The following is a 26,104-nucleotide window of genomic DNA, read 5'->3' as shown; positions in this document are numbered from 1 at the left end:
CTCGCAGCGTTAGCCGTGCTCCTTCGTCTCGCTCCCTTCCTGTCTTTATCCGGCCTCTTCTGTTTCCAAACATAAACAATGTTATACACTACCACTTTATATGTTTTACACCACTGATAAAAACAATACATATTATACATGCCACGCGTTCAGTTACTATGTTTCGTCCCAGTCATACCTTAATGCTTACCTTATATAATGCCCCTTCTACATTCATTCATATCCGTGCAATCACCCTTTGTCACTTTTTTCCTACCCTGCGCGCTCATTTGTCCCACCTTAAACACAATAGCTGCCTTCCATACAGCCTTCCATTCACCCCTCATTACTATCTATTTCCTTTGCCAACAGTCTTTCTGCCCTCCATTCTATGCTACAACATTTTCAAAACCAACCTTTTTTATGCACCAGCACTGGACATTCGCTCAATTACTGCTCGCTCGCTCCCTACCTCCTTCCCTGTCCTTATTAGGCCCCTTCTGCTTCTATTAGGTGCTGCTTCTGTTTGCTTTTCCTCTTTAACAAATGCTCCCTCCTTATTTCTCTCCATTAGGGCCCTTTGCAAAACTCATAAAGCCCAAACGTTTATAACACACTCAGTTAAGTTAAAGTAGAAATTTGGAACGGTACAGGTAGGGGCTTGGGGGCCCAGTAAACCCCAGCAAATTATAAAACCAGCAAAAGTGTACTTCAGGTGGTATTATCTAACTCAGTCCTTAGCACACAATAAGCTGTAAATACTACATAAGGTACAACCTATAAATATTAACACGCCTCCAACATTCCTAAACTGTACCCTTCTCAAACTGCCACGCAAAAAAACCAAAATGTTTATATGCTACGTAAAAAGGTCTAATAAACCAATATTAAACACCAACAATTGTACTGCATATATTAATGTCCAAATGCCTCATGCCTACAACACACAACAAGCATTTTCGATGCACTAGGTCTCGCATTTGTGAGAGTTTGCCCTATTGGCATTGTAAATTCCAAGGCCTTTTATTTATGTATTTTAAAAGCCTGCAAGCGCGTGTAAATATATACTTTGTACTTATGGTCCTTGCTTGCGAAATGCACGGCTGACAGTAAAACAGGCACAGTTACTAACAGCCTTGCTTCTCCTAAGCAACTACTACTAAAAGTACAAAGTGTGTGTTTAAGCACGCATTGTAGGGTTTCAAAACACATAAATAAAAGGCATTGTCATTTACAATGCCAATAGCTGAAACTCTCGCAATTGCGAGACCTATTGCATTCCAAATGCTTGTTTATTTGAGCGGGGGTATATTTTCATATTTCCAAAGCTAGCCTTCTTTCAGTAAGAGCTATCTCTTTGGAGATAACACTGGCCACCCTTGTTAAAAAAGAGTCAATAGTTGTTGCATTGTTGCCCCCCGTGCATCCAGCTGTTGTATTCTGTTGACCATGATTTAATGGTTTGGCACAATATGTATTCTGTAGCACGATAAGAGTGTAAGAATTAATGACAGAGCCCATTTTGACTTATGGTAATTGCAAATGGGGTTTGCATTGTTTAGAGTTTAAGTTGTGATTTTATATTTACAGCACATTTGTGTTGTGATGTCACATTTTACGTTGTTAACCCTTACGCCGTTTGGGTTATGGGATGTTTTCCTCATTTGCGTATGTTAGATACATCTTCACATTTCGGGTGTGTTATGGGTGTTAATCCCACCACCTCGATTTTAGGCATGTTGTGTGTAAGTCGCCCCGCGCCTCACCTTGTTGTGTTCAGTGAGTAAGTCACCCTGTGCCTCACCTTGCCATGTTGTGTGTAAGTTGCGCCGCGCCTCACCTTGTTGTGTTCTGTGTGTAAGCCGCCCGCGCCTCACATTGCCATTTTGTGTGTAAGTCGTCCTGCGCCTCACGTTGTCAAGTCGTCTGTAAGTCGCCCCGCGCCTCACATTGTCATGTAGTGTGTAAGTCGCCCTGCGCTTCACTTAGTCATGTTGTGTGTAAGCCGCCCTGTGCCTCACATTGTCGTGTTGTGTGTAAGTCGCCATGCGCCTCATCCTGCTTTTACATCATCATGTTGTGTGTGTAAGTCACCTTGTGCTTCACGTTGACATATTCATTGTGTGTGTTTGCCACACTGTGCTGCACCTGTGTTGTTTTCTCGTGCTGCACTTGTTCTTGGGTGTTAGTCCCATTCTACACTAGCTGTTACACTGCTTTAAGCATGTGTCCCTCACATGACGGGTGGTGTGTTGGGTCATGATTCCCTTCCCCACAGTTTTCTTACATGAGGAGTAGTCTCTTGGGTGCTGTCTGCCCACAGTGTTTTAGTCTTGGGGTACGTTTCCCTCTTTACTTTCAATGTGCTTGTTGCTCACTTGGTATATGTGAGCTGTTCATGCGCTACTTTCTTTTTCGCTTTTTGTTCTCTTTTAAAGAAGGAGGATGGTGTTAGTGTGTTTTATCCTTTCATTCTCCTTTCCTCCTTTGTTTGTCTCTTTTGCCTCTCGTGATGTGGTTTTACCATTCATCCCAGGGTTTATGGACTGTTTTCATCATTTGTACATTGCTGTGTATTGTCTGTTTTGCCTCTCGTGATGTGGTTTTACCATTCATCCCAGGGTTTATGGACTGTTTTCATCATTTGTACATTGCTGTGTATAGTTGTTTTCATTTTAATGTGGTTCTATTTATTTTTCAATATAAAAGGGGGAGGATATGTAGTATTCTCATGTTATACTGTAATGTTCCCTTTCACCTTGTCCCTAGCTGCTCAGCCAGTGTTAGTATTCCGTGTAGAATGTTGGTGTGATTGACATGAGTGAAATGCTTGGGTGCCTGGTGAGAGTGTTGTCAGTTGGAAGATGGGCTGAGCAGCTAGCAGGCTGCTCCTGCTGGGGCTCTGTATCTATTCTTCTTATGGGCTTAATAAACTACATGAAATACATCTCGGCTACGTCTACCAAGTCTCCTGAACACGTGAGGGCAGCCCGCTATACAGTACCTTATATTTTCACAACCAGGAACGTGAAGCCAAGGGACCTGGTCCAGCCCGGCCTTCTCCGGTCTCTGACGGGCTAAGACAGTACTGTCTTGGCCCGATCTTCGCCCGGGCGCCGCCCACCCGTGTCCCGCGCAGCGGGGAGCCTCCAGCAGCCTTATGCACCTTCGGGCGCAGAGAGGGTGTCAGTGGAGCGGTGCGGGGGAAGCCTCGGAAATGGAGTCCCTGCTCGGCTCTACCCCCGGTGTCTCCAGAAGCGCGTCCCGGGCAGCGGGAAGCCTCCAGCAGCCTTATGTGCCTCCGGGTGCAGAGAGTTCATCAGCGGTGCAATTCAGTGTGGGGGAGCCTGGGAAATGGAGTCCTTGCCTCGGCTCTACCCCCGGTCCCTCCAGGTTATGCTTCTTTAGCCAAGCCATTTTTTAGTACTGGCTCCACTGCATGGCAACAATTCTTTTTTTGGGGGGTTTAACATTTTTTATTGATTTTGTAACTGGTCAATCTCAAAATTGCATTTGCACTTATTTTGTAAGACAGTTATATTCAACAGTTACATTGCACACTTTTTTAGTCCATCATCACATGTCCGCGGTCGACAACAATTTTTGATGAGCTCTTGATAACTGACATGTACACTCTTTAGACTGCCTGCTGCTTACCTAAATTGAAGGGAGTAAATCCTTGTACTCCAAAACCTTCAGCCGATTTTCAATCTAAAAACAGTCCTACATTTAAGTTGGAGAAACGCAAAGTCTTTTTTCTTCCAAGTACTTGATGGTTATCCCTATATTTTTGTATTTGCTTTTCCATGCTTATTTTAGGCCACAAATAAGAGAGATCAAGTTTTCCTGTAACTAAAAACAAGCACTGGCAAAGCCAGTAGGTCTGGCGTTGAGTGCCAGTCAATGATTCTTTTGTCATGGTTGTTGCAAAACTTTATTGATGGAGAAGCTTCAAGGCCCTCATCAATCTAAAAAAAAGAATTTGGCTAAAATGTAAAATATTTTTGGGTTGCAAACAAGTACACATTCCCATGGTAGTTCCTGGCACTTAATGGAGCTACTTTGTGTGTGAATGTGCTCCTTGTAAAAAGACACAGCACTGCACAGCACAGCACTCATAACAATAAGGTTAGCCAATGGCTGAAGTGGGCTGATCCATTGCTCCAAGCTGTATGCTGTAGTGGGCGGAACACAATGTGAATGACACAACAGACCAGCAGATGAATAGGGCTGACTGAAAGCCCCTTTAAGTACATTTATTATACCTATAATTTTAGTTAAATCAAAAGGTCTTTGTTAACGTCAAACCTAATTAGTAAAATTGGCATGCTCCTAAACATGTTGAAGTGTGTCACAGAGACATCCTAGTTAAGTAAAGTAGCATTCGGTTTTGGTAATTCGGAATGACACCGCAATTCTTTGAGCAATGTTGAAACCCTCTCCTGATTATTTATTTTTTGTAAAACTTTGTAAAAGGTTTGCCTTCCTCTTGTAAACTCTACTTGTTCAACATCGTATTTTGGATATGGAGAGTTCATGTCTGGTTGCTATTGTTTTACCAAGCTCTCTGCATCTAGGTTGAGTGCAAACAGTGGATGTTAGCAGTAAGTTTGAAACGTTCCTTTGCATCAAGGAAAAAGTAGTTTCTGTGATTGAGTTCCCTTTCTCCAGATGTAAGTTGGAGGGCTAGGTAATGGGAGACAGTTTCCTGAAAAATGCATACAGAAATCAGTATTGAAGTGATCCGGTATTGGAGTATGTTGAGAGCAAACATTTAGGGCCTAATTTAGTGATAGTAGTCAGGGCGTCCAATGATCTTTGGTGGACTACCTGTAACTACCCATGTCTAAATGAACCCCTGTTTGTTTACCCTCAGTTCCCACACCTTATTTAGAAGTTGAGAAACTGTTTCCAAAGAACAGCCATTGAAACTACTTCCCCCATTGCGTAAACCCCCACAAAACTGCCAACTCCATTGCATCTGAGTCCCTGCGCTATTGAGATTTGTTTATGCCCAGAACCACCATGAGCAGCATTATTAAGTCCTATACACTACATTTGATAGTGTTGTTTACCCACCAAGCTGCATCAGCCAAGTGTCCGCATATGTGCAGAGAGAAGTGAGAGGTGATTTGACATTTTTGCATGCAAGGCAGTCTGGCCGTACAACTCTGAATGCTGGCTACTCTGAATGCTGGGTTTTCCACCTAAGAGTGTCAACAGGGACTTGGTGAAAACATCATTAATGGGAGCTCGGGATGCTGTGTGGAGCAGGTAGGTGTTTGACATCTTTTAAATTACAGGCATAGGAATATGTTCTGACACTGTTTGATGAGAGGCATGAGTGGTACTGTTCAGCTGTCCCTCGAGTGTACTTCGGCTGTGTGGACTACAGTGCATATTGACATTCGGATTAAATTCTTGTCACAACATTATCATTGACTATAGACCACGTGCAGCAAAAGACTTAAAGAACCTCCTAGCAAGGTGTTGTTTTGGACCAGTGTCGGCCTCTGGTCAGAAGCAACAAAGTACACAGGGAGGAGAAGACATTCAGCGCCCTCACTGTTGCTGGTGTATAAAGTGAGGCAGCAGGGGCCCCTTATGTGTTCACAGGTGTAAGAAATCATGTTGTTGGTTGAGGGGTGGATGCAACAAAGGCAACAACCACAATCTTTGTCAGGGTGAACTACAAAAATCACGAATTTAACCTGTGCTTAACCCTCTGGTTGCTTGGCACAAGCAAGGCTGCACTGGCCGTAGCGGGCACCGGGCATTTCCCCAGTCGGCCGCCATGGTTGGGGGCGATTTTGGGCCCTTGGGGCCAATTTTGTTACAGGGCCGTTCTTGCAGCATAGCTGCAATATCAGCCGCTGTAATGAAATCATCCGAAACCGGCCGTGGCAAACAGCTTGGCCACACCCCCAAACCCCCCGGGGGAACGGCCAAGCACTTTGCCAGGGCCGGTTTTGGTTCCCAGTCCGGCCCTGGGCACAAGGCAGTCAGGCTTACCTTATAGGCAGGGTGTAAAGTATGTGTGCAGCACACAAACAGTAATACAGTGAAAACACAACACAAGAAAAATCTTAAACCAATTTAGAAAATTGAGTATATTTTAATAAATAAAATACCACACCATATTTCTATCTGCTCCCAATCAAAAAGTTATCGCTTATTAAATGCAATAAGGTAACCTCGTGTTATTCAATGGGAAAGATAGAACTTACTGTAGTGGAGAACGATTTTAGGAGTTTTTCACTACCAGGACATGTAAAGCCTAAACCTACATGTCCTACTTTTAAAATACCATGAACCCTACCCCATGGGTCTTTAGGCCCTACCTTAGGGTTGACTTATTTGTATTAAAATGAAAGTGTAGGCCTGGCAACAGGTTTATTTGGTCTGGTCGAATAGTCAGTTTTAAAACTGCCCTAGTTTAACTTTAAGTTTATATGTTTATATAGCGTGGCTTATCACCTGCGAGGGTACCGAGGTGTTGTTCATGGGCTCGGGCGATTAAGGGGTTTGCCCAGAATCACAGGATATTGCGCCGACGCTGAGATCCAAACTCGGATCCCCAGTTCCCGAGTAGGCAGCAGAGGTCACAGGTGGCGGCTTGCTCCAACGGGGGTGGTGACGCGGGGGGAATGGATTAAACAGAAATAAAAAGTTTACCTTCTCCGCCGCACGCCTCTCCCGCTGCCACATGCCTCTCCTCCTCTGCTGGAAGCACCGGAAGCTCTCAGGGTTCCGGGATCCCTCAGCCAATCATGACGCTGTAGTCCTGTTTGGACGCTCTGGCAGTGCCTGGGGAGGCTGGGCATGTTCTCCGCAGGGCTGCGCAACACAGCCCAATGGAGAACATGCCAAGTGCGCATAACGGTTTGGCCGGCCCTAGAGGTAAACCACTCCTCCCCAGCTCTGGCATCGGGGAGCCAGCTCCACCCCGACTCCTGAAAGAGAAAGTAAATTATAATAACGTCTTGTTATTATCATTTTCTTTTTCTTTTTTTCACTGCTGCAATAGCGGTGAGGTGATGCTCCTTCGCCTAATCAGAGGAGCCGCCACTGCTGGTCACTGCACCACATCCTCGCCACTACAGGCTGCAGTTGCAGGCCCATACCATGTTTTAAAAGGCTACTTTATTGGGTGGCACAATGAGTGATTCAGGCCCACTAGTAGCATATAATTTAGTGACCCTGGGAACGTGTATTACCATTTATTAGGGATATCAAAGTAAATTAAATGTACAATTAGGTGCAAGCCAATTTTACAATGGTTTGAATGAAAGAGCACAAGCAATTTAGAACAAGTTAGCAGTGGTAAAGTGCACAGAATCCTAATATTAACAAAAACAAATTCATCAAAGCAGGAGGAGTGAAGGCAAAACGTTTGGGGTACTATCATGCTAACCATGTCAGGGCCAACAACAGGTTAATCGTGGCTGAGTATACCAGAGCAGGTACTGGCCTCTGAACACAAACAGTTCCACACTTCCCCAGCTAACCTGCATCACTCACAGCTTAGCTCTGTGCCAAGTTATGTTTTGGGGCAAAAAGAAGACCGTTGGTGTGGGGCAGCGGGGGGTGGAAGATGAGAGGCCAAGGAAAGAGAATAATGGGCATTAAAAAATCGCCTGTGACCCGTAAATTATTTAAAGCATTTTAAACTGACTCACTTGAGCCAATTGAGAGGGACGCTGTCCTTTACATGATGTTAATGCATACAATACTGCGCCCATGTGAAGGTTGGCGCTCTGGGCCCGGGCCCCTTGTCAACTGCTGCCTTGGACTTCTCAGCAAATCCCCTCCGCCCATACGCCAAAGATGGCCGCAGGTAAGAGTCTTTTATTCCCTAGAGCCCACCATTACGTGAAGGATATGTTGTCGCACCATCACCATCAATTAAAAAATAAAAAACACTATGAAATCTGAGCTAGAAGGGCATCGGATTTAGGTTCCCATAGCTATGGCCTTGCGTCATTTACTTAATCATGAGATACGTTTTACTATACAAACCCCGAAACGACTAGCATTGCCAAAACGTGTTAAGTAACGTGTTGCTCGGAGCCATTGTTTGCTTCTGTAACATGACTCAGCGAAATGTGTCTCTCTTAGTTGACCTTTGTCCTTCACTCTGCAAAAAGGACGCGACTAAAGTAAAAATATTCCTTTTTCATTTTAGCCTCGGACTACACCCTCGCCGACAGGATGAATGAAGGGGCAAGTTTACGAAACAGTAAAAAGTATCAAGAACGGAACCAAAAAGATGAAGCGAAACCGAGAGAGGCTGAACGCGCGAGTCAAAAGCAACGTGTGATCCTGCTTGCCTACCTGCTCGCAGCGCTGGACATGTCCTGTTTATTCATGCAGTTTTCAACCATCCCTGTAAGTATGGGGTTAGAACTTATTTTAGGCTCCCACGAAGAGAATTGTCAGCGTTCTTGCTGCTCCACTCTTTGGTTTTCAGGAACTGTTATTGTTTATGAAGCATTACAAGCCAATACAATACGCCTTACTAAGACCTAGAGTGTCCGCATGCATTCTTTTGGTGTCTCTCTTTTGCTGGGGAGCAATTTTGGAATGTTCCACTAGTGATGATATGATTATATTGTGTTAAATATTGGTATTTACATAGCTCGACCAAGTTCATAAGTGCCAGGGCACTGTACACTCTGCTGGAGACCATACACGACCATGTACCCCACCAGGGGTAACAAGCGCTATATAAATACAAACCTTTTTCCCTCTTCTATCCTTCCCCGATCCTTCTGAATCTAAATAACTGACTAACCTATCCACCACTCAAATGACTTTCATATTACACTATACTAATTCAACGCTAATCCTTTATGGGTTCCGCAGTAGTGTGCTACTCGCCGAAAAAGCGCTTTGACGCCTCGTCAGGGGTAGTAAGCGCTATATAAATGCAATTACAATACAATGTACACCTAATGTGGATTTACATTTTTGAATTATACTTCTCATATTTACAGTTGGATTTCACCTATATACATTTTTAGTAAGTACGAGGACTGTCGCACAATATATTGATTTTCAGTCCAGTGCCAGGGCGGGATTCCAACCCAGGTCCCAATGTTAGCCTATGAACCACTTGGCCACACAGCCTCCTCTCTAGTGGAAATTGCATTAATTGAGGAAATGTTGTTACATTTCAGCATGCTGTAGATTACCACACTTTTCTAAATCAGGCCCATAATGCATAGCAAAATGTTTCAACTGCAAGTGTGCTGGCATACCCTCAAACTAAAGCAACTTTAATTATATGTTTCAATTTACACTCTATGAGAAAATGTTATCTCTGGAGAGAGGTGCGACTAAGTCCTGAATATCTGTAAATCGTGCTTAATCACGGGAAAAACGTTTGCATGTGGTCTCTTATATTTAAATAAGAAGGTAGCCTAAGTGGTTATCAAATATTTGTAGAGGGTGCATAACAGGTTACATGTGTAATATCGGTCCATTAGGCGTTCTGGCGGGATCGTAAACTACGATGCTAAAGGCTCAGTGATTTGTTAATGTCACTGTAACCTCGAGATGGCAAAATAGGACCATGTTACCCATTAGCTATTAAGTACCCCTAATAGCAAGTTTTGTGGGTATTTTATAGGAAACTTTTTGTAACAATTTTTGTTAATTGATACCATAAAAAATGTCATTCATTCATTCATTACTCCTAATATTGCATGTTTATTTTGTGGTAGTTAGTTTAAAAAAGCTGTTTCCTTGAAAGTGCAGCAAACAATGGGCACTGATTAGAATACAAATCATTAGGTTTCCCTTTCATGATTACACGTCTGATAAAACAATGGACAGTAGTGAGGGCCAGTGGATGTATGGGATTGGTGGCTGCAGCATTTGCCACATCACTTATGTTATTTCTAGCTCAGATAGATGAAAACAATATTGCCAGAGAATGATCTGCATAATTTCTCTCTTTTGCCACATAACCCTAGTGGCCCTAACAATGGTAAAGCTGTGCAAAGTGCTTTGGGGGCAATCAATGTGCTAATGAAAGTGCACACTATCTCCCATGTTTCACAGTTCCTTGTGAAATATGTGCTTTTATACCACCTTATCTTTTGCAACCAAAGCCACGACACATGTGATATGTAGTACATATGCAGATGTGCAGAGCAGGGAGAGGCAGAGCATCTCATGAGTCATGAGTCTTCTCCCCTCCTCCACCAATGGTAATCCATAGAATATTATACTCTGCTCATCTGCATGTGTATGCCCTTTGCTCTAAAGATTTTACACTGTCAAATGGTGTATTTACAGCACAGTTTTTCTACATGATTTGGCAAAAGCTCCATAGTCTTTTGTATGGGTATTGTTAAAATATTATAATATAGTCATGATGTGTATTTTTGAAGGTGGTTGCGGACTTATTTGATATCATCAGACTTTAAACCCAGAGGAAGAGACAGAGAAGGGCAGAATAGAGAGAAAGAAGGAAGTAAAAAGAGAGATAGGAAACATTGAGAAGGAGAGAAAGCATGGATGAAAAAGAGACTGCAAGAATGAATTGTAGGGTGAAGGGAGAAATACTCATGAGGTGATATCAAAACAAGACCGCTTTAGTAGTTGGCAACCCCAGCATTCTGTAGCACCGAAAAGTTTTGACCCTGAACGAATTTGCTGTACAAATGAAGCACTAGCACTTCACCGTACTAAAGACAATTTAGGAAAAAATGGCGGCACATCAATGCATTTTGTTCACAGATTCCCCAAAAAACGATTGGTATCACAAGCAGTTCAAACTATCTAGGTATGCCTTTTCACTGGGTCTATCATTTTGCAAAACTCATATAGCATGCTGACTCATTTCTACATTCCACTTTCATTTTTAATAATCTGCACCTTCCAAATAGATTCGCATAGTTATTATGACTGTGAATAGATTTGAAAGGGATGGCCTGGATTAATGAAAAAGTATGCACCTCTCAGAGTTACTGGTCATAGTCAGTACAATTTGACAAAATCTCGCAGGTCTCTACAGCAGAGCTATTGCTCAAGTGTGAAAGACCTTACAGGGTCAGAAAGTAGACATGTTACATACTAAATGCTCAACCAACCATCTGTCATGAGTAGGGATAATATTGTAAAAAATATTTATCAATAGATATAATCAAATTAACCCTCATGCATATTAAAATAACAGCAATAGCTGTAATCGCTCTCTGGCGTGAAGGAACAAAGATCAGTAATTAATTTCACAAAATCACCATGAATTATGTCTCAAATTTCGGCTTAAGTATTCTGAAGAAATGCAACATTTTTGTGACGTACGCCATCTTGTTATTTTATGAGAATACATACATTTTTCGATAAATAGGCTCTATGGACTGAGACGTTAGCTTGCTTTTTTCAAGAAAAACTCTTATTTTTTTTCCTGAAATAACAGTTTTTCAATTTAGTTAAAAAATGTTTGTTGCTGAAACATCAGGTTGTCATTTTATATCAATCACTCACGCGCACCTCGCACACATTGTCAAATTCTGCCTTTCATGCTCATTTATCTTTCCACCTGACAAATATTTCCAGCACCTTTGTGTCAATAAATTGAACCTTACATAATAAGTTCTGTGCTCCAATAAGGATGCATGCAACACGTCTGCAAATATTTCTGCCTCTGTTGACCCAGTTTGACATTAGCAATGAGGGTCCAGGCAAGCCGCATGTTTCAAGTGTTGTAGAAGGTGAAGTACTGAATGTGCAGGTGTCTGCAGTTCCCGCCTCTCGTGTTTGAGTGGTGGCTTGCAGCCTGGCACTGCAGAGTGAGAAGGATTGCAAACCTGGAGCTAAAGTGATACATGATGATTTAATGTGACACGCCCCATTCACAAGCAGTGTGTGTATGAGGGTGCAGAGACAACATAGAAGAAAACCCACAACGTTTATTTTTCGAAAGTCACCCTAGGCACTGGGTTATAAGCAGTGATAATAACATTTTGTCATGTCTGTGTCCCGCTAAAGAACAATGGGCCATATATATCAACACATTTCCCCATAGACACAGAATGGGCAAAACCCTTTGATACATCTGGCCCAATGAGAAGAGACTACAGCCATTGTAGCATTGTGTATGGGAGCAACAATCCAGGAAAGTGCTGTGATGCAAATTATCGTGAGATTTCCATGATACAAACGTGCCCACATCTAGATGTAAGACGTGTGCAGGCACCTGCAGCTTTCTTTGAAAATTCATGTCCGGCACACGTTCTACTGCTAGAATGAGAACGTGTTTTGTCATTTATCCGGGGGAAAAAGAGAGGCCAAACATTATGATTGCTCTAGAACATAGCTCAGAAGAGTCTACAAACTTGGAACAACATATAAATGGCGGAACTGAAGGTTTGAGAGGAAACATTGAAACCATATGAGGGTCCTGTGTTGTGGCTGGAGAAACAGTTTATCCTCCCTTCTCCCCAGAGACATGTGATGATAGAAGGGTAGATTTTAACCATGAAAGCAACTGCCCAGTATAACCCAGGACCTTCATTATAATTTAGGTTTGAGAGGTATAGGAACTTGCAAAATGGAAAACTATGCTGATCAACTGGGGTCAGAATATTCATAGAAGAAGAATTCTTGGGAAAGCGTTGCTGGTAAAAAACAAACGTAACAATTTGAAGGCACAAACCACAGTACATGGAGGCACTGTTAGCAGAAAAGTATTCAGGTGTATGGGCAAGAGTTCTATCCCAGGACAGAAGAAAGATACAGGGGCATACTACATAACTCTGTAGGAATTCCAGTCAGTTAATAGGACATTAATGAGTAACGAAAAATCACCAGGCCCAAAAAAGCATGGCCAGATTCTAGGTAATAGTAATTAAATGTCAAAGAACTAAGTATTTTTGGTGCCACGAAGCTCAAATTTGCAGAAATTGTTCGCAGACCGTCAATTAAAATTGATCTATTCATCATTTTTGAACATATATGTGGGAACTCGATTTACATTTCAATCTCATCATAAGTTGACTTTGACAACTCAGGGTGGGGCCGATAGGGTGTCCCCCTATGCTGCCACATCACAGTGCTGCACATATAACAATAATTTAAGTTCCCAACGACCTCTTGTACCTCATGCCACCCTGTGCCATAGGATGCAGGGGCACATGTGGCCCAGGAGGATGATTCTGGGTGTCTCTGTGCACAAGATGTTTGTTTTTTGATGACGAAGAAAGACCCAGATAGATATAGGGAGAAGTGTGTGTGAAAAAAACCTCCTGTGTTGTGTTTGATGTGTTAATAGATCAAACAGAATTGGTCTATCACCCGCAGTGTGCCAGCTGAAGCCTTGTCTATAGCCTGGGAAAAGTTATGGGTACACTGTGATTGATGTGTGCCTGCAGATAACGTACTTCCACCAGAGGTGGTGAGAAGTGAAGTTGGGCTTATGATCATGCATTACATTGAAAAAGAGGAAGCTTAGAGGTGAATTCTGGTGGCCTGTGGTGATTAAGGTGGGTGTGTGGAGGTGAATAAAAAATTAGCTAGCATTCGCGTCAAGAATTTTCAATTCTATTAAGGACACGAAGGCAATGATTATGCTTCTCTTTCTTATTTATTGCTACTCACAGCAGCCAATGAAAACTTAGCTTATGTAAAACAAACTACATTTCCCATGATGCAGGCACCACATCACTTCCTGCAGAGCCCTATAAGAGCCAGTAATTCCGGAACCAGTCCTCTTTCTTTGCTCCGAACATTAAAGTCCAATAATTATAACAAAAGTCCAACAACAGCTTCCAACGTGGAAGAACCAGCCCAGCTGGGAGGAACGTCAACTTCAAGCAGGATTACGACTAATCCATCTTCTTTTCGGATCCTGAAAAAAGCAGAGATAGAACCCGTAACTTCTGTATAACCAGAATATGTATGCAAACGGGTGGGCAATAATTAAAATGCTGTAATTTAACCGGGTGGGATAATCCTCGCCTCCGTGTCATTAATAGAATTGAAAATTCTTGGCGCGAATGCTAGCTAATTATTTATTCTATTACAGGACCGGAGGCTTCGTATTATGCTAGTTTAACGCTGATTAAAAACTACAGAAACTCCCTCCGGAGTAAATACTCTACCTGTAATATCTAGAGCCTTAACATCCGAAGAACGTCTACAAGCTGCTAGACATAGCAACATGGCCAGTTTGGCTGATAATTGTTTCCTGGACAACATATTGTTGTTGGGCCATCTGTTAAACAGGGAAAGAACCAGCGAGACATCCCACAAGGAAGAATATTTTGGTTTGGGTGGATTAGCTACTCTGATACCCTTTAGGAGTTTGCATATTAAAGGATGCATCCCGACAGGTTTGCCCTCGATCTGAGAGTGGCCCGCCGATATGGCTGAACGGAAATTATTAACAGAGCGATACGCTAAACCTTCCAACGCTTTTTCGGACAGGAAGTTTACATTAAAGGGTAATTCTGCCCCCACGGGATCCACATGCTGTCCCATGCACCAACGAACCCAGCATCCCCAGGCTGAAGAATATCGCTTCAGGGTAGAGGGGGCCCACGCTTGGTTGATGAAGCCTGAAGCTTGTTCCGAAAAACCTAGCATTTGCCAATGCTGCCTGAAAGTCTCCAGGCCATCAGAGACAGATGCCCCGATAGAACCATCGGGTGCTTCTCTCCATGAGGGTCCTGGAGCATTGTTGAGGACCATGGGATCCTCCTGGGGAAGTCGCAACTCGCCTCCAGCAACAACGGGAACCAAGGCTGCGACTTCCACAAGGGAGTCACTAATATCACCTCCGCTTTCTGGCGCATCACCTGAGTGAACACGCGAGGAATGAGAATGAAGGGTGGAAACGCATAATTCAAAGTCTGAGTCCACTCCTGTGCAAAGGCATCCGTCGCCAGAGCCAATGGGTCCGGCCTCCAGCTGAAAAACTTCGTCATTTGACGATTCAGCCTGGAGGTAAACCGGTCGATCTCGCAAAACCACCATATCTCCTGCAACCACTGGACTACCCGTGGGAGGAGTTGCCAGTCGCTGTAGTCCTTGAGGTGGCGTGAGTTCCAATCCACCACTACATTGGACTGACCCGGAATGTATTCGGCTATGACCGAAATCTGATGACTCAGGCAATAATGCCAAAAGTCCTTCGCTATCTCTACCAGCATTGAGGACCTCGTGCCCCCCAGTTTGTTGATGTACCGTACCGCCGATATGTTGTCCATCCGAAGAAGGATGCAACATGAGACCTGTCTGGGAGATAGGGTCCTGATCGCAAATGACCCTGCAAGGAGTTCTAGACAATTTATGTGTAGATTTAACTCGTCTAGGGACCAACGTCCCCCTGTGGAAATATTTCCGCAGCGCGCTCCTCAGCCCCAACGACTGGCGTCGGATTCTATGACCACTTCTGGTAGGGAGCCGAAAATTGCTCTGCCGTTCCACGCTTCCACGTTGGCAAGCCACCACTGTATCTCCTCCAGCACTTCCGAGGAAAGAGGGACTAAGTCTGTGTAGGAAAGACCCTTCTGCAAGTGCTGAATTTTGAGTCGGTGAAGGGCCCTGTAGTGTAGGGGTCCCGGAAATATAGCCTGAATGGACGACGCAAGAAGTCCCACTATCCGGGCAATCACCCTGAGAGAGACCATTTGTTTGGTTAAGAGGGAGCGAAGCTCCTTTTTGATATCCCAAAGTTTGGAACGTGGAAGACTGAGCTGGGCCGTCTGAGAGTTTATGACGAACCCCAAGAAATCTATCGTCTGCGTGGGACACAGAACCGACTTCGGTTCGTTGATCACGAACCCCAGGTTCTGCAAGATACGAATGGTCATGCGCAAGTGCTGAACCGCCAACATCTCGGACTGCGCCATGATGAGCATGTCGTCTAGACAGACAATCATGCGAACCCCTTGTTCCCTGAGGTAAGCTACTACAGGTTTCAGAACCTTGGTGAAGCACCACGGTGCTGAGGGAAGTCCGAAAGGAAGGACCAAATATTCGTACCACCGGTTCCGCCATTGAAATTGAAGGAATATGCAATGTGGTCGAAATATGGGGATGGACAGATAGGCGTCCTTCAGGTCCAAACGGACCAACCAGTCCCCCTGCTTCAGGTCTGCCAACAGATGGATGCCCTCCATCTTGAAGTGTTTGTAAGTCATGTACTGGTTGAAATCCTTCAAATTGAGTACCAACCTGTAACCACCGCCCTTCTTCTGCACCAGAAAAATATTGCTGCAGAAACCGCGAGGGCCCTCGTCGCAAGGTGCTATCGCGTTTTTCTGCAGCAATCCTTCTATTTCTGAATCTATGAAATCGCACTCTAGTCGGGAAAAAGAAAGCTGTCTGGGCCGATGAACCTGATAAGGAGTCTGAAAGAAATCTAGATGAAACCCCTGAACTGTCTGCAAAACCCAGGCATCCTGCGATAGTTGAACCCAATTGTGATAAAACTGCTGAATACGTCCCCCCAAGGGAAGAAGGAATAAGTCTGGAGCACTCACCTGAAGACTCGGTGTTCTGGAATCCTCTCCGATAGGAGCCTTTATTAAAGCGTCGCTTATTGAAGCGCTGCCTGGTGGGGTAGAAGGTGCCGCCGCGGGTAGAGTCCCACTTTCCCCTGCCGCGACCGAAATCTCCTCGCTGAGGACCTTGGGAGAACTGACGGCCAAACGAGCGTCCCCGGCCTCGTCCGGCCCTGTTGAAAACCCCGGCTTGAAACACACGTTTGATTCCTGCCTGTGCTTTATCCAGGGTAGTGAAGGTGCCCGCGTATTTCGCCACATCCTTGACGAAACGGTCTCCAAAGAGGTTTCCGTCTGCCAATGGCCCCGGCTCTGCTGCCGCCACCTCCGTTACATTAGAGTCCATACGCATAAGAATGGACTTCCGGCGCTCCGTGGAAATTGCGCAGTTGCCATTACCTAAGAGGCAGATGGCCCGCTGGGTCCAGCCGCCAACACATGGGAGTCAATGGTGGTTCCTGATTCTTGCGCCTCCAGAGCCATCTCCAAGATCTTGGCCAAGGGACCGACCACATCAAGAAGCTTGTCTTGACACCCTCGCCAGGCGCGATCTATACCCTTCTTAGGGTCCTTAGCAAACTTTTTAAGGAAAGTTAATAGGCTGGAATCAATTTCAGGCATTTCGGCCACCTTGTCCGAGAGATCCGGCCTGAGACATTCAGACCGCAGTCTGTTGCACACCTCTTTGTCAAAACTCTTGCGCAAATTCTCATGCAGGTACGCCGCCACCTCTGGAGCGGGCAGCCAATCAGAGGACCTAGGATGAACAATGTCCGAGGGGTTGAACGTAAAAGGAGTCGGAGTCGTCTGTGGAGTTTCCACATTCTTTGCCTTCCTAGTTTTCTTCCTAGGAGGGGAATCATCTGGGGAGTCAGATTCTGTGGAACCAGGTTCCGAATCGGTATCCTGAACCCTCTCTTTTTCCGTCTCGGGGCGTGGGAGTGAAGAGTAAGAGGCAGAATGAGGCCAAGGCTTAGGCTGTGGGCCTTCTGACGGAACCCCTGCTGGGGTAGTGAAGCCATGAGGCTTCGCGAACCTCTCCAATTGCCCGGTAATAGGCTTCAATGCAGTCGCCAATGCCTGCTGCACAGTTTCCGGAACTGCCTTCTCCAGGGCCTTGTTGACCGACTCCTGCACGGAAGCGTCCAGGGCCTCAACAATATTTTCCTCGATGGAAGGTGTACCTACTTCCTCCTCGTATAAGGTGTCATCCTCCTCATAGTGCACCCAATTTTCCATGGTGGAGCTAAAGTTATAGACATACTTGCTCATAAGGCAACAGTAAGGAGGAGTAAAGGGGGGGAGCCAACCCACAGCACAACAGCACAGGTACCTAGCTCCTCAGCCAAAGCTGTATCTCAATTATTACAGCCCACAGGGCGTAGTGGAGCCAAAAGAGCAAGAAAATATCCAAGGAGGTGTGCTCCCTCCAGGCCCAGGTCGTTTTTGCAGCCAGCCAGGCATAAGGCAGTGCTCTCTGTATGAATCTCAGCCTGGAATGGCAAAAACTAAAGAAAAACGGGCAGTTACGACATACGTAGCCCAAATCCTACCAAAATAGCCCAATTGGCCTACGCACGTGGGAACCTAAACCAAAAGTAAAAGTGACAGGCTCCAAGCGCACCGGCATATGAGGGGAGCCTTCGCGCTATCTCACTCTGCTCTGAGGAAGCACTAAATGCGCTGGAATTTATTATGGCAATGCGGCCGAGCGCCGCGTCTTTAGATGCAAAATCGGCGCAATGCACACCCGCATCGACCGCCGTACTTGGAGGACTCGGCAAAGCTCATGAAAGCATCCCCGCTCCCAGCGGGAGCCCCGTAGCGCCAAGGGCGTGAAAATCCGACCCGCCTACACAGCGGTCACGGAAGGCAATATTCGGACAGTGATTTAATAAGCAAAGCGGCGTTAGTTATTTAAGCTGTAAACATACTGACAATGCGCCGCTTGCAGCAATTAAAGCATCAAACGTAAAAAATCACAAATTAGCGATGCCAATAACGAAGAGCTCAACTTAACTGTGCGTGAGCAGCAAAGAAAGAGGACTGGTTCCGGTATTACTGGCTCTTATGGGGCTCTGCAGGAAGTGATGTGGTGCATGCATCATGGGAAATGTAGTTTGTTTTACATAAGATAAATTTTCATTGGCTGCTGTGAGTAGCAATAAATAAGAAAGAGAAGCATAATACGAAGCCTCCGGTCCTGTAATAGAATTCTGGTGGCCTGTGGCGATTAAGGTGGGTGTGTGGTAAAAATGCATGCTCAGAGCGTTTAAACGTTTGATCCAGAGCTGGGCGTTGCTGATTGTCCAGTTGATTCACAGGTCAAAATAAGAGTTAATTTTGTAAGGCCATTGATATTACTGTCCCTCAGCAGACGTATGTGATCTAATTAAGCATATGTGCGCTGCCTTAGACGATCCTAAAAGTAATTGACATGCAGCAGTAGTAAATGATCGCCTGAATGAGCACATGCACATTCTTGGCTGTTGGGGTGGTTTGGCTGATGCAAATGTGGTAAAAACAGGGTGTTCATATAAAACCACCCCAATTTAGTTAATGGTAGGTTACAATTTATGTTGATTCATGAGCGACAATCTTCCTCATCCCTACATATGTCAAAGAAAAATAAAAGTATTATCGGTGGGCATAAAAGTTTTTTTGGCACGCATATGTTTAAATATGACTGTGGCCTTAAAGAGTGATAAGAGAAAAAAATATGGAACGATATGGTGCACAAGCGGCATCAGTGGCACTGTGAAGTTTGAAAAGGATTGAAATTATTTTCCTTATGGACAAGATATTTCCGCGTGGATGTGAACCTGCTATCGCTGTTAGTGTTGGGAGCAAGGGCGGCAGAATGGCCCAAGTTCAGCTTAGTCCGGCAGAAGCCGCAGGACCTGGTTATAAGTTTCATGAAGGTCTTGTATCAAATGGGGAAGGTTCCTCTCCACACCTGACTTTGGCTTTTATGAAATAATGATGGTACCGTCAGGAGAAGTGTTCATGTGATGGCATCACCAGTTTGGTGTAATGATTGACACATCTGATTCTTGCTAGTGTCATGTTTTTCTTTCTTATTTGTAGCGATGTTGGATGAGTTTTGTGTGCTGTAAAAGGGGTGTGTGTTATGGCATGATGTGTGTGATAGGCCAGTACGTGGACTGCTTGAATGTGAAATGTGTGAATGTTGTAGAATGTGAAACATAGGGTGTGATTACATCAGGGGTTCTACATGGGCAGTCAGGTTAGTTGTGGGTGGGATGTTGTCCCATTCATTTGTGCTTTATTTTGCCCCGATGCCGTGAGTTGTGTTCCATATTTTTTCTCATATTTGGACCTGTTACCCAACACAACAGTGATCCTTATCTCTTGCTCTGTAGAGAAAGGGGTCATTAGTGTTTTCGAAGTTTCCCCTCGCTTAGGGACAGATTACAGGGCTACTTTTAGAAAGTCCCCGATTGTAACAAGACATAGGTTCTTGGACATTCACACCATAGATGTGTGTAGGTGGCTCCAAACAGGAAATGCCAGGGATATATATTAGTCTATCGTTGCTCTTTCTGGGAAAAATAACTTTATTGTGTTCTGCACTTTTCTTATTTAGAATGGATTAGTAACTTACATATATGTAAATGCAGTACCCCTAGAGTAGCTTCATAGCTCCACTCTGGAGGCATACTAGTTCTGAAATAACGTTTTTCTTTCCCCAAACACCAGCTGTAGGTTCATCCACTCCTTACCGTCCCAGACAGGTGCAAGTCATACCACTTCCATTCAGTAACCAAACATCATAAATGTACCTGTTATCATACTTGTTATTTATCAGTGGTCTTTCCCCCATCCCAGGCCTCTGTACACTTGGCTTCAACCAATGAGATTGGTGGACTTGCTTCCGATTCCAATTTTTCATCCTATTGCCCCCCACTTTTGTGACCATCTGTCTACAATATGAGGCCAAAGCCTGTTGAACCAGAGCGGTCTCATCCCCCGTACCCCCACCCCCACCCCCTCGCCAGAATAGGAATCCTGGATGGCAGTAGGTACTCTCCCACCCGTCCAATTCTGTCCAAAAACTGGTGGTCAGATTTCGATAGGGATTTAAACCAGGAAGACCCAATTAATTCCCCCAATGCTGTACAAACAGATTAAACAATATGATTGAAAAGCAGAGCTTGGGGGGGGGGGGGGTCACATTTGATGGACTGTTCAGCTAATGAAAGAGGGGAAAGCAGGATTGTGTGAGGCCGACTCAGCCTGTTGCCCCCGCACCCAGAAGATCCAGGGGCGGGAAACCAGGGCCAGTTGGGATCAGTGCGGAGCGGCTTCTTACCCGGTGATTCTGCTCCACTCGTTTCATAATCAGGGCTTTCGTGAGTAAAATAGAGGATCTTTGCAAAGCACTATTGTGCAGGTGATTGGTGCACACATGGTTCTGGTTGTCCTTGTGCACATGGTATAGCTTTGAAATTGTTTTGGATTTTGTGAGGCTTATAAAAAATAAGTTTTCAAATACTATTTCCACCTAGATGAAATGGCAATAGTTACTTTTTGCTGGAAATAGCATTTAGCAGGTTGAACCTCGCTATTCCGTCCACATTTTGTTAGTGCTTGTGACTCAGGCACTGGGGCCTTATTACACACATGTGCCCCCGTGCAGGGCTCTCCTTGAACCAACATCTGTACTTGTCCTCCAGCGCAACAACTGCATTTGCACTAACTTACCTTTGCAAAAATGATATTCCCACAGCCTGCCGCGTGCAAAAAAGAACTTATTTCGTGCCAGTTGGACAGTAATATGACATTTTTGCCATGAATATTTCCTTCAAATATCAGTGCAAACCGCCTTTCACTGATGCAAGGTGTTCTGGGTCCAGTTGTGTAATATAATGAATCCTTGACACATCTGTTTTTTTTTTGTCTTTAGTACCTGGCGAAGAATCTTGGCTTGGATTCCGTTGGTTTTGGCAGTCTTCAGACAACATTTGGCGTTCTTCAACTCATTGGAGGTCCTGTATTTGGCAGGTAACCAACATATAAATGTATAGGGGTCCCTCAAGGAGAGACACGAAAATCATTTTCGAAAACTGAAGCGAAAGGCAAAATTACCAGATTGAGCGATTGAAACCTAGGACGAGGCACGGCATGTTCCAAGATCCGTTGTCAGCTACACATATAGTTTTATAATGCCCCAAAGCCTTTTTACATATGAAGCAAGCCTATGTTTTCGAATGTCTGGGTGCGGCCCTATACAGCTTGTCCTAAACAAAGAGTCTAGGATAATTTGTTTCTAGAATGCTTTGAAAATACAGTGCACCTTTTAAAATGTTTTATATTTGCTGTTACCATATTTTAGGTGAAAAGAGGAGGACAAGAAACACATCTTGTGATGGTGCCGTACTCCCCGCAAGCTGGGAAGGACACGTGCAGCTTATGTAAATGCCTCTCCAGAGACTGAAATATAGGTGCCACTAAAACTTCCATTAAGAGGCACCGGTGTTTCCTTTTCTGTAATGCTGCATTACAGTATTACTAGAGTCAATCTCCTATCGGTCCCTAAAGAGTGTGGCATAACATGCCGATATCAGTGTTGATTCAAAAAACTGATATTCGTTTGATCAGACCTTCCAATAATGAGATCAAAGCCTTACGTGACTGGGACGTCATTTTCACCTAAGTAGTGGTTAGGTATTTTCAGCATACTACAGAGTAATGCAGAATTTCCAGATTGAAACCAGTGCAACAAATGTAAAAAGAAAAACATTTCAAAATTGTAAATAATTTTCTCAAAACTCATGAAAGAAATACAGCAAGGGCTAAACAGTCAGGAAGACCCATTATTTTTCTTTAGATTTCAGGTCCCCATTGTACCTTTAAATAATTTGCTGAAAGCAGCTTGAGTGCATGGACGTTGAGTCATCAAAGTGCCAGGGGTGGCGGAAGTGACATCATATTCCACAGGAAGTGACATCATGCGAGCTATGTCCTGATGACATCACAAGAAGTGACATCATGCCCTTTGACCCACCCTGATGATATCATTCAAAGTGACATCACCCAAACTTTGACCTGGTGGCATCAAAGGAAGTGACATTGCATGAACTTTGACTTGGTGCTATCACAGGAAGTGATGCATCTAACTTTTGGTTACTTATCACACATAGAGGCTGGAAACTTCTTCAGATATACCGGAAGTACCCTATAAACATCCAATTTCATACACACATGTTCATACCTACAGACCACGTGCTCACAGACATACATGGCAGCCCTGTCATAGTGCCCCTAGTCAAAGTATTTTAATGAACCCATAATATCTGACTCTATGGACATTAGGCATAAAGTCAATGAAGCTTGGTGTTGGGGTGTCTAGTAACACTGCGCAAGGGGCTTGGCCTTCAGTAGCTCACAATGATTTTCACTGCTCAGATGTAGCTGTCACTACAGACAAGGTTGGAGACCCCTAGTGTACGCAGCCACAGGATAACTCCACTAGTGAGTGAGATGGCAGTGTCTTTCAAATGCAAGCATCTCACTGCGAATGGGCTAACATTAACACAGCTGTGATGTGCACTACCTTGAAGAAGTGGAGCAGGGGCTGCTCTGCAAATGTCACCAGTGGGGGTCATTCTGATGCTGTGCTCTTATCAAGTTTTCACCCTTTGAAGTTTGGGTTATGGGAGGTTCATGAAAATCCGCTCTACTTCATGTGAAATCCACATGCTATACCCAGGTTTTTGTGACCACAGGACTAGATCCTAGCTTTTTCCTGATGTGCGAGCAGACCAGTTATAACCACCAGAAGTTCAGTAATGAAGGGGGGATGGAGTATGTTCACTCAAGTACACTACTAAACTGGAGGAAAAGATAGTCACTCACATTAGTAGAACACAAGCAACAAATTAGGAGGTAACTAAGGAAGCCAAACATGGTCTAAAAGTGCAACCCCATCCCACTCATACTAACTTTTGGAAATATCAAAACATATGCAAATTAAATTTACCTCCGTTTTCCTAAATGAAAATGGAGTTAAGCCAGTCATAGAGTACACAGTTCTAATTTTGCAATGTGTTTATCAGATCAGATTTTGTGCCCTTGCACTAATTGGTCCTTGTGCTGAAAAATATAGGTAACAAGCTTAAGACACATTTCAGTTGAATTTTATTTTTTTGGGATGATAAACATTGCTAGATTGTGTTTAAGGGTGATTGCTACAACTCGTTTTTGCGTCCTCATCTGTGTATGTATCTAAATTAATTGCACACAGCACGGAGAAACATGTACGAGGGAAAAGGCGCCATGGAGAAACCCGTTTTAAAGCACATTTCTCTATGGGGCTGTGGTTACAATATGCGCATGTGGTGTATACGTGAGACCTCCTGAATCCTAGCACAATATATGACGTTGTTAAGTATTTTAATAAATCTAACCTTTACCTAATTCAACATTCAAAATAATCTTGCATGCTTAATATATATGTTACTAACCTACAATATAACATTATTATTAAATATTTCAGACAGAAGGGAAACAAACGTCATATTGTGCTTTTGATCAGTGTTTGCCAAACAAGAGTCTTTCACATGAATATACATTGGCACCTGACTTGTACTTGTTATACAGAGCATTATGTTGACTTAGTATTAATTCAGCCTTGTTCAATATTTGATTTTAATGTTTGCTGAAAATGTCATATTATGATCAGAGGGGATACAAGACAAGGAGTGCTTCAATTCACAGCTATTAAAGTATACTTTGATAACGCGAAGCCAGTGGCACGTAGTGCTGCTATTGGGAGGTAGACAGAGCGGAATTAGATGAGACATGGAGGAAAAAGTTGAATATTCGCAACTGAAAAAAAATCAGCATTAGAAAGTTGTTATGAATAAAGCTGCATGGCTTAGAGTGGAAGAACATAATTTATACAGGAGAGTAGAGAACTGAGGTTTGGTGTTAATAAGGGCGGCCATTTCACTGAAAGGAACCTATTCATCGGCCATCCACCCCAGCTGTGAGAACAGAATTATACAGCTGATGTTTAGTGACTCACTTGAGTGGGAACTCCGAGGACTAAAGTGTGGGAGTGAGGAGACTCTTGTACACCATGGGGGGCATATTCAATCAATCAGTCAGGGATTTTTGAAGCGTGCTACCTACCCGTGAAGGTCTCAAGGTGCTGGGGGGGGGGGGCGGGGGGCGTGCAGCTCTGATTCAGCTGAAGAAGCAGGTTTTGAGGCTCTTCCTGAAGGTGTGCAGAGTGGGGGAATGTCTGATGTTGAGCGGGAGTTAGTTCCAGGTCTTTGCTGCGATGTAGGAGTAGGCTCTTCTACATGTTCTGGCTCTGCTTATGCACAGGGTTTCGGCGAGGGCGAGATCAGCGGAGCAGAGGTTTCTCTTAAGTGCGTGAAAGGAGACTCTTTCATTGAGGTATTGGGGTCCGGTGTTGTGGAGGGATTTGTAGGCGTGAGTGACTAACTTGAAAGTTACTCTCTTCCCATCGGGGAGCCAGTCGAGATCTCGTAGGTGCTTGGTCTTCCTGTCGTGGGATGCCGAGGACGAGCCTGGCAGCTGTGTTCTGGACGGTCTGGAGTTTCCAGAGCAGGGATTTGTTGATTCCAGCATAGAGGGCGTTTCCATAGTCTAGTCTGATAATTATGAGTGCCCTGGGTGATAGTCTTTCTTGGTTCCGGGGGGATCCACTTGAAGGTCTTGTGAAGGATGGAGAGGGTGTTGTAGCACGAGGAGGAGAGGGCGTTGATCTGTCGGGTCATGGTGAGGGAGGAGTTGAGTATGATGCCAAGGTTTGGGGCGTGGTCATATTATTGTATAGACTCATGTTCCAACCATAGTCAGGCAAGACGGGGACCTGGCTGTGCTCGCGGTGCAGCATAATACATGTGGGACGCTGGCTACACAAGAGGAAGGAGAAAATCCTGCAGTGAGAGGGAGTTTACAAACAAACACCACATTTTATTTTCACTGAGGGTGCCTTGTCCCCATTAAACCGATTAGGACCTAGCCAGCCCTGTTAGACTCAGACTGTGACAGTTTTCAGTGCAGGGGCCAGCGCTTAGCAGACAGCTGAACCACTGCAGGCCATGCCCTGGCCACTGCCCTGAGGGACGATGATAATGATGCATTTGTGACTAACTTGGAACTTATGGAATATGGAATTAAATAAAAGAAGGCGAGGTACTTACTACTTACTTCTATTTGCTGCTTACTTCTTTAGAGCAGCAGAGGTTTGCTCACGCAGTCACAACAAGCATCAGGCCAGCACCAAGAGGGGAGTCACAGAGTCGAGAGATAAGTGACGATGACTCAGTCAGTCAGTCTACTGTCTGTCTCACTCTCTCACATAACCCGCTCCGCCTGAGGTCCGAGTGACTCAGTCGGCCATTACTTTACTGTCAGTGTGTGTCTCACTCGAGACTGCCTTCCACGCTGCTGTTTTTGGTCATCAGTGGCATCTCCTCTACAAAGATGGATGAGCGTTGCCGCACTGCTTTGCAGCAGTGAAATAATGAAACATAAAATGATAATAACTCACTGTTAATATCATTTTATTTTTTCCTGCTGCTGTAGCTTTGCGAGCGGGCGGGCTGGGC

General features: G+C 44.4%; 1 protein-coding gene across 6 annotated transcripts in view; it reads left to right on the top strand.

Annotated features, from left to right (window-relative positions):
- Nucleotides 1-26,104, top strand: part of SLC67A1 (solute carrier family 67 member 1) — a 937,984-nt gene that overhangs the window by 82,961 nt on the left and 828,919 nt on the right. For all 6 annotated transcript variants that reach the window (XM_085644744.1, XM_085644747.1, XM_085644745.1 and 3 more), the window contains exons 2-3: nucleotides 8,165-8,367; nucleotides 21,424-21,521. In XM_085644744.1, coding sequence (XP_085500870.1) covers nucleotides 8,191-8,367; nucleotides 21,424-21,521 — 275 coding nt within the window. In that variant the 5' untranslated portion in view covers nucleotides 8,165-8,190. The remainder of the gene's footprint in view (nucleotides 1-8,164; nucleotides 8,368-21,423; nucleotides 21,522-26,104) is intronic.

The sequence above is a fragment of the Triturus cristatus genome, chromosome 3_1 (genome assembly GCF_964204655.1).
Source record: "Triturus cristatus chromosome 3_1, aTriCri1.1, whole genome shotgun sequence".
Taxonomy (NCBI): Eukaryota; Metazoa; Chordata; class Amphibia; order Caudata; family Salamandridae; genus Triturus; species Triturus cristatus.
The sequence above is the reverse complement of the archived record's forward strand: the minus strand, read 5'-3'. Positions and strand labels throughout refer to the sequence as shown.